The 8,700-nt window shown below is 46.0% G+C and overlaps 1 protein-coding gene across 3 annotated transcripts; it reads left to right on the forward strand.

Annotated features, from left to right (window-relative positions):
- The first annotated feature begins 1,288 nt into the window (after positions 1 to 1,288).
- On the forward strand, positions 1,289 to 8,141 carry SMKR1 (small lysine rich protein 1). Of its 3 annotated transcripts, none has more exons than XM_043463702.1 (3): positions 1,289 to 1,399; positions 1,768 to 1,819; positions 7,470 to 8,141. In XM_043463702.1, the coding sequence occupies exons 2-3, from the start codon at positions 1,817 to 1,819 to the stop codon at positions 7,662 to 7,664; spliced, it is 198 nt and encodes a 65-aa protein (XP_043319637.1). In that variant the 5' UTR covers positions 1,289 to 1,399; positions 1,768 to 1,816; the 3' UTR covers positions 7,665 to 8,141. The 3 variants fall into 3 exon arrangements, 2 of the variants coding, with proteins under 2 accessions (XP_043319637.1, XP_043319636.1); XM_043463701.1 differs by lacking the exon at positions 1,289 to 1,399 and adding an exon at positions 1,553 to 1,692; XR_006268595.1 differs by lacking the exons at positions 1,289 to 1,399; positions 7,470 to 8,141 and adding an exon at positions 3,522 to 3,716 and having other exon boundaries at positions 1,699 to 1,819.
- Positions 8,142 to 8,700: the final 559 nt, after the last annotated feature.

Consider the following 8,700-nt stretch of genomic DNA (forward strand, 5'->3'; position numbering starts at 1 on the left):
CATCAATTTAATAAACTCAACGTAATACATCCTGTTGCACCTATCATTTTTATGTCTGCCACACCCCCCACATGACCCCCCCCCCCCCAACCTCCACCCCCTGCCCAAAGGAAAAAGGAACTTTGCTGCATTTAGGGCTGAATTCCTGGGCCCAAAACTGAGAATCAGGCACATGATAGATGCCTGATAACTTGAATAAAAAGAAAGGAGCTGCTGCTGCTGCTGCTAAGTCGCTTCAGTCATGCCCAACTCTGTGCAGCCCCATAGACGGCAGCCCACCAGGCTCACCCGCTCCTGGGATTCTCCAGGCAAGAACACTGGAGTGGGTTGCCATTTCCTTCTCCAATGCATGAAAGTGAAAAGTGAAAGCGAAGTCGCTCAGTCGTGTCCGACTCTTAGCGACCCCATGGACTGCAGCCTACCAGGCTCCTCCATCCATGGGATTTTCCAGGCAAGAGTACTGGAATGGGGTGCCATTGCCTTCTCCGAAAAGAAAGGAGATGAGTCATTAAAATGAATGAGGCTCCTGGTCCTAAACTGTATTCTCCCTCTGCAGGGAGGATGTCAGGATGAGCTGACGGTTGGAAGCAGAACTGCCTTTACTGGGTCCTTTCTTGCTTTATCCCACAACCGGTATAAGAACTTTTTTCAGGTTCTTTTAAAAAGCATTTTGTAGGACTTCCCTGCTCCTCCAGCGGTTAAGAATCCGCCTGCCAATGCAGGGGACACGGATTCCATCCCTGGTCTGGGAAGATTCCACATCTCAGTGGGGCGACTAAGCCCGTGTGCCACGACTACTGAAGCCCAAGTTCCTAGAGCCTGTGCTCTGCAACGAGAGAACCCACTACAGTGGGAAGTCAGAGCACTGCAACTATGAGAGTAGCCCCCACTTGCCACAACTAGAGAAAGCCCGCGCACAGCACAGCCAAAATAAATAATGAAAAAAAATTTAAATTTTGTAATGTTTCTATTAATACAGGCCCTTTAAAGACATTTCCGCATGTTGTTTTCACTTCAACCCTCAAAGGCTTTTATCTCATTTTACAAACACGGTCCTGGAGTCTTGGCTAACTTCTCCAAGGTCAGTCGGTGAGTGGCTGAGCTCGCACTCACAGCTGAATCCGCCCACTCCAAGGCCAAGACGGTACCCCACCCTCACCCCACCCTCGCCCCGTCCGGCCGGGTGTGGCCCGGAGCCAGCCGCCGCTGCGCCGAGCCTGGGTTCCACGCGCGCGCAACCTTAGCCAGAGTCGCGCGAGGGACAGTGGCCCGGCCAACGCGGCGCATCCGGGAGGGCTGGCGGCGTCTGTCAGGAAGGCGGGCGAGGGCTCCGCAGACCGGGTGGGCTGGTCGGACTCTGCCAACGGCCTGGCGCCAGGCCCGGGTGTCCAGGCAACGGGTAAACACTGAGAGGCCCCTCCCCCGCGGCGCGCGCCTCCCGACGTTTGTGCGCGCGGCTCTCCAGCGCCCGTGAGGCGCACTTGCTGCAGCCGCGCATCCCGGAAACATCCGTGCGGCGGGTGCCCAGTCCGGCGTGGCGGCCGCTCGGTGGCTGACGGCCCCCTTGCCCCGCCGGGCTCCCCTGAGCCCCTCGGCCTCCTCGCGCCGCGCCGCGGGAGCCGGTCCCAAACAAACGCGGCGAGATCCCGGTACCGGGGGCGGTTCGCTGGCGAGTGCGGAGGCAGCAGCCCGGTGAGCGGCAGGAATGAGCGCGGAGGCGCCGCCCGCAGGCGATGCGGAGGACTCGGGTCTCTCTCTCTCTTTCAGGATTGGGAACCCTTGCCACACTCACCTGCTCAACTAAGAACGCATTACCATGGTAATATACGCTACTTAAGTCTAACAGGTTCCGAGGCGCTTGTTAAATTGGTTTAGTACCGTTTGTCTTGTAAAGGCACGCTTTACTAAGCTTTGTTGCCCGCGCCAAGAGATTGGCGCCTTCATCTACAAGGGTCGTGGGGTGGCAGTGTCCAGCCCAGTGATCTGAGCGCTCTGGGTAAAGATGAGGGGGGAGAGGGGTTTTCTTGGTGGTCTGCGCCTGCCAAAGGGGACTGTAACCGCAGAATCAGGCCCTCTTTTTGTGAATTGGTTGGTTGAAGTCCTTTGGTTCTGTGGAGCAACTTTCACACCCAGAAAATGCCCAGGGCGCCAGTGCAACTAGTCAGGCACCTGGCTTCTGCTGCCCCGCCTTAGGGTCCCAAGTGGGATTCTTTCTGTGGACTCTTGTTATTGTTCAGTCCCTTAGTCGTGTCTAACTTTGCAACCCCCCTGGACTGCAGCACACCAAACTTCCCTCTCCGTCGCTATCTCCTGGAGTTAGCTCAAACTCATGTCCATTGAGTCCATGATGCATCCAACCATCTCATCCTCTGTCACCCACTTCTCCCCCTTCTTCTCCTGCCCTCAGTCTTTCCCAGCATCAAGGTCTTTTCCAGTTTGTGGGCACTTCACATCAGATGGCCAAAGTACTGGAGCTTCACTTCAGCATCAATACCTTCCAATGAATATTGAGGGTTGATTTCCTTTAGGATTTACTGGCTTGATCTCCTTGTTGTCCAAGAGACTCTCAAAAGTCTCCTCCAGCACCACAGTTCAAAAGCGTCAGTTCTTCAGCCCTTACCCTTCTTTATCCCTACATGAACACTGGAGAAACTATATCTTTGACTATACAGACCTTTGTTGACCAAGTTAAAAAGTGACTGCTTTTTATATGCTCTCTAGGTTTGTCATAGCTTTTCTTCCTAGGAGGAGGCATCTTTTAATTTCGTGGCTATAGTCACCATCCACAGTGATTCTGGAGAAAATAAAATCTGTCACTGTTTCCACTTTTCTCCCATCTATTTGCTATGAAGTGATGGGACCAGATGCCATGATCTTAGTTTTTTGAATGTTGAATTTTAAGCCAGATTTTTCACTCTTCTCTTTCATCCTCACTAAGAGGCTCTTTAGTTCCTCTTCACTTTCTGCCATTACGGTGGTAATATCTGCATATCTGAGGTTGTTGATATTTCTCCTGGCAGCCTTGATTCCAGCTTGTGATTCATCCAGCCTGGCAATTTCACATTATGTTCTCTGCATATAAGGTAAGCTGGGTGACAGTATACAGCCTTGATGTACTCCTTTCCCTATTTGGAACCGGTCTTTTGTTCCATGTAAGTTTCTAATTGTTGCTTCCTGACCTGCATACAGATTTCTCAGGAGGCAGGTAGGTGATCTGTTATTCCCATCTCTTTAAGAACTTTCCGCAGTTTCTTGTGATCCACACAGTCAAGGGCTTTAGCATAGTCAATGAAGCAGATGTTTTTCTGGAATTCCCCTGGTTTTTCTATGATCCAGCAGATGTTGGCTATTTGAGCTCTGGTACCTCTGCCTTTTCTAAACCCAGCTTGTACATCTGGAAGTTCTTGATTCATTTACTGTTGAAGCCTAGCTTGAAAGATTTTGAGCGCTACCTTGCTGGCATGTGAAATGAGTGCAATTGTACGGTAGTTTGAACATTTTTTGGCATTGCCCTTCTTTAGGATTGGAATGAAAATTGACCTTTTCCAGTCCTGTGTCCATTGATGAGTCTTCCAAGTTGTTGGCATATTGATTCAGCACTTCAACAGAATCCTCTTTAGGGATTTGAAATAACTCAGCTGGAATTCCATCACCTCCACTATCTTTATTCGTACTCATGCTCCCTAAGGCCCACTTGACTTCACACTACCGGATGTCTGGCTCTAGGTGAGTGACCACACCATTAGGTATATCCAGGTCATTAAGACTTTTTTGTATCACTCTTCTGGATTCTTGCCACCTCTTCTTAATCTCTTCTGCTTCTGTTAGGTCCTTGCTATTTCTGTCCTTTATTGTGCCATCCTTGCATGAAATGCTCCCTTGGTATCTTCAGTTTTCTTGAAGAGCTCTCTAGTCTTTCCCATTCTGTTTTCCTCTCTGTCTTTGCATTGTTCATTTAAGACAACTTTCTTATTTCTCCTTGCTGTTCTCTGGAACTCTGCGTTCAGTTGGCTATATTGGTCCCTTTCTCCTTTGCCTTTCCTCTCCTTTTCTCAGCTGTTTGCCTTGCATCTGAGTTGCATTTTATTCACTCAGCATATTTTATTCATCCCTGCAATGTTCCAGACATCGTTCTAGGTTCTGGGGAATTAAGCGAACTCATAGATAAAACCTCTGGGTAGGGAAACATACAATAAATACATAAACAAAAAGTATTATTAAGTAGTAAAGAGTGCTTGGGGCAAGGAGATAGGAAGTCACAGTGCTGGGAGGGTTATTGGGAGGCCATCGGTACTTCCTCCCTCTTTGCCTGGGACAGTCCCAGTTAATGCTTGTTGAAGTGCGTTGGTTTGGGCAATGAATTATATGGTCACCTTAGTAGTAGAAAAAATACAGGCATGGTGTCTGGGAGGTTTTTCTGAAGAGGTAGTATTTGAGCAGAGGCTAGCACAAAGATAAGAAACAAATTAGGCCCGCTGTGGAGATCTGCAGGAAGAGGAGGGAGCAGGGAGAAGCTTGGCACATTTGGGTACTAGAAGGAAGGCAAGTGTGGCTTGAAGCTAAAATGGTCTTCATTAAGGATTTCAGAGAGTTTTAAGTCGAGAGCTCTGTGTTCTGAGACCAGAAATAGCCAAGAGCCATGGGGTTGTCGTCAGCCAACCCAACCAGCTCAGAACTGAAAATTTTCATTCCTTTATAGTGATTTTCTAACAGATTTATTGAGCTAGAGTTGATACACAATAGATTGTACATATATAAAATGTACAGTTTGATAAGTTTGGCATAGATATACAAACATTAAGTCATCACCACATTCAAGTTGTATGATTTGCAAAACTATTTCCTCCCAGTCTGTGGCTTTGCTTTTCATTCACCTTTCAGTATCTTTTGAAGAGCATAAGTTTTCATTTTGATGGTGAATGCACCCATTTGTTCTTTTACAGACATCAAATTGGATATCATATCTAGGAAATTTTTGCCTAATCCAAGGTCACAAAGGCTTTTCTCTGTATTTTCTTCTGTAAGTTTTATAATTTTGAGCCATTTAGGTCTGTGAGCCATTCTGAGTTAATTTTTGCATGTGGGACATATATGGATTGAAGTTCATTTTTTTGCACATGGATATTCATTGTTCCAGCAGCATTTATGAAATGATTATCCTATCCTTGTTCCACTGAACTGCTTTGGCACAGCTGTTGAAAATCAGTTGAATCAGTTATCTAAATATACATGTGGGTCTAGTTTGTACTTTATTAATCTGTTTGTCTATCTTAACACCAATATCATCTGAATACTATAGCTTTATAATTCTAGAAATAAGGTAGTATTAGTCCTCCAACTTTGTTGTTCTTTTTCAAAGCCCTTAGCATTTCCCTATGAACTTTAGAATCTTCCACAAAGAGATGAGAACTTTGAATAAAAATGTCAAACCTCTGTCTTATATCCTTTGCATTTCCATATGAATTTTAGAATCAGTTTGCCAATTTCTACAAAAAGATGAGAACCTTGAATAAAAATGTCAAACTTTTGTGTGAATCTTAGTACTCAAACCATTTTAGAGATTAAAACACACACTTTTTTTTTTTTTTGGCAGTTATTCCAGGTAAGTCAAGTGTGTTTTACATGCAAAAGAGTATAAAATCAGAAAGGAAGCCAAGACTCAGAATCCTTAAGAGCTTATGGCTGTGCATATCCGATACCCCACAAGGATGCTTTATCGGGAGATGCAGTTATCATATGGGGCTCCATATTGTTTCTCTTCATTTGGATTTCCTCACAGAAGCCAGGCCACTGTGTTGCAACATAATGTCTCATCTTCATTCCTGCATTTCATATCTACAAGCATCCTCCATTTCACTTAACAAAAATGTACTTTAGTATTTTTAACACATTGACTATGTTTCTCTTTGTTTAACTGAGGACGTTTTTAAAGTGAGGTGCTATGAACAGGACGTCTATTTTATACAAACATTTAGCCCTTGCAGGCATCCTTGATAACTTACACATTCCTCCTTTCCCCTTGCCTAGAAGAGACACCTTTTCTGTAGTATACTCCCATCTGTTATTTTCTGTATGGGTGGGTTGTAGGAATAGAGAATTCCTCACAGCCTCGTGTGTCTGTAGCAAAACCTCAGGGATCATCTGTTCCCAGGTTAGATGGTATCCATTCCGTTGCCCACAGGGCCTTAACCAGGCAGCGTGATTGTGGCCAGAGCGCTGCTCCCGAGCCTGGTGAATGCCAGTTGCACTGTGACTTTGCTGAGCCTCTGCTTTCCCATTTTTAAGATGGGAATATACCTCCCTCCCTTGAAGCTCATGAGGATTAGCGATGGTAAAAGTGATGGCAACGTCCTTTATTCAGTGCTTAGTGTCAGACCCTTGCTATGTGCCTGAGATTCATGTCTCCCTTAATCTTCATGACTGCTTAATGAGGTTGAGACTATCACATAACAAATGCCAAAATATGTATTTGATTCTAATTAGCCAATACATTTTAATCGTTACTAGGAAAATTCTGAAACATGCACAAAAAGAGAATAGTAAAATGAATCCCTATATAGTCATATCTCAGATTCAGAAATTGTAAGCATTTTTCTACCTTGGCTTCATCTATGTTTTATTGGTCGGGTGGGGGTGGGCAAGGTGCAGGATTTTAAAGAAAATCTCAGGCTTCCTTTTATTTCATTCCTACAGATTTTAGTATGCATCCCTGAAACGTGTGAACATTTTCTTCCATGACCCAAAGCCACTCTCAGGCCTAATTGAATTAATAATTACTTGATATTGTCAAATTTTCTCAATTGCTTTTTTTTAAAATGCCTTTTTATGGCTTGTTCTAATCAAACTGCAAACAAGGCCCACATACTAATTGCTATAGGTCGGGGCTTTGTGTGTGTGTGTGTGTGTTATTTGTTTTTGGAGTTTGTTTTGTTTTTGAAAGAAAGTAAAGAGGAGAACACTGCTTCTCTGCTTGGGAGGGCATCTTTGGGGAGGCACATGGAAGCTGGGGAAGCCTGGAACACAGAATTCTCCTTTGTGCCAGCCTTCCTCTCCCCCTACAGGCATTCCCCTCTGGCCCTTCGCCTTCTCTCCCCGGCCCTGGTTCCTCTCCCTGTACTTCACCCTCTCGTGGAATGACACAGCCCGTGACGTGTAGGTCTTGTGCCTCAGTTTCCCCGCCTTGCTCTCCCAGTCTCTGGGCGTTTAAATCACGCTGGGTCTCTGGGGACGGTGCTTGATAGGCAGTCGCTGCATCAGACTGCATATGACTTCTCTTCCCGCTTTATACAAACGGTTTTGCTGTGGTCACAGTGTTTTGTTTTTGTTTTTGTTTTTTCCCTTTAGGAACTTTTTTTTTCCCTTAAGTTCGGTGGGAAATGTTGAAAATTATATATTTTCAACATATTTCAACATATTTTCAAGGTTATAAGAACTAACTTTTGCCCCGTGTATATACTTGTCTTTGAAAGCCAGCTAAAGGGAAGAAGAAAAGCCGGGGCAAGTCGCGTGGGAAGAAGCAGAAGAAGCCGGAAGTGGACATCCTCAGCCCCGCCGCCATGCTGAACCTCTACTACATCGCGCACAACGTGGCCGACTGCCTGCAGCTGCGCGGCTTCCGCTGGCCAGGCGCCGCCAAGGCGAAGAAGGGGAAAGGCAAGATTTAAGCCAGAGCGTTTCCCAGCCCCTCTATCCTGCAGACAGCAGAACCCGGGGAAGAGAAAGCAGGATTATGCCACCGTTGCAAGCAAAATAGACTTCACTGAAGGCAATCTGAGATGCAAACTGAGTGTGCTTTTTTGTGGTAGATAATGATAAACGCATTTTACTTCCTCAGCTAAACCCAGGTATGAGTGAGCGAGCCAGTTTGGTTTTTCAGAAGTTAAGGGGCTGGGGGTAGAAAGTGTGTGGTAATTCCCGCGTGGTGTGGTGGAATTGATAGTTGTTATAAATCTGGGTTAGAATTGAACCTTGCTGTAGAAGGGCAGTTCTAGCTTTCACGAGTTTTCTTTTGCCCAAAGGGGTTTTGTTTTTTAAAGTAGACATGACAAAAAGCATTGCATTTGTTCATGGGTCCCTCTTTTGACCACAGTTTCCTTTCCTCATCTTTTTCTGGAAAAGTAATAAATATTTTGTTACTACCATTTTCTCCTCAGCAGCCTGACTCTTGTCTGACTTGAACTAGCCCCAGACACCGATGGAGACCAGGGTGGTCAGCCCTGCTCTGACCTTGCTAGGTCGCGGGAACAGTGGCTCAAAGGAACGAAGGGTCAGTGGTCCCTGTGCAGGGTGCTCATGCCTAGTCCCGAAGTCATTTCCGACTCTCTGACCGCATGGACTGTAGCCCACCAGCTCCTCTGTCCATGGGATTTACAGGGAGAAGGAGATAAATCAGCCGTCGTCCCTCTCTCCTTTCTCTTTCACCAAACTCTTCATCCTCTTTTTCTCCACATTTACGTCTTCCCACCTTCTGCAGCCCTTTCTTTTAAGTTTGGCTGGCCCTGACTCGGAGTCACTACCGGAAATGTGCCTTTTGCCTTCTACTGATACTCTGGAATCTCCCCAGCCTGTGTGGAGACACTTAAGAGAGAAAACCGCAATTGGTTCTGCTTGGCCCCCAAAGACCTAAAAGCCCCAAATGGGTAACTTGGAAGGAAAGGCACCTTTAAGTATAAGCACCATCTTTGAATCCCGTAACTATCA

Source organism: Cervus canadensis, chromosome 3, assembly GCF_019320065.1.
Source record: "Cervus canadensis isolate Bull #8, Minnesota chromosome 3, ASM1932006v1, whole genome shotgun sequence".
Taxonomy (NCBI): Eukaryota; Metazoa; Chordata; class Mammalia; order Artiodactyla; family Cervidae; genus Cervus; species Cervus canadensis.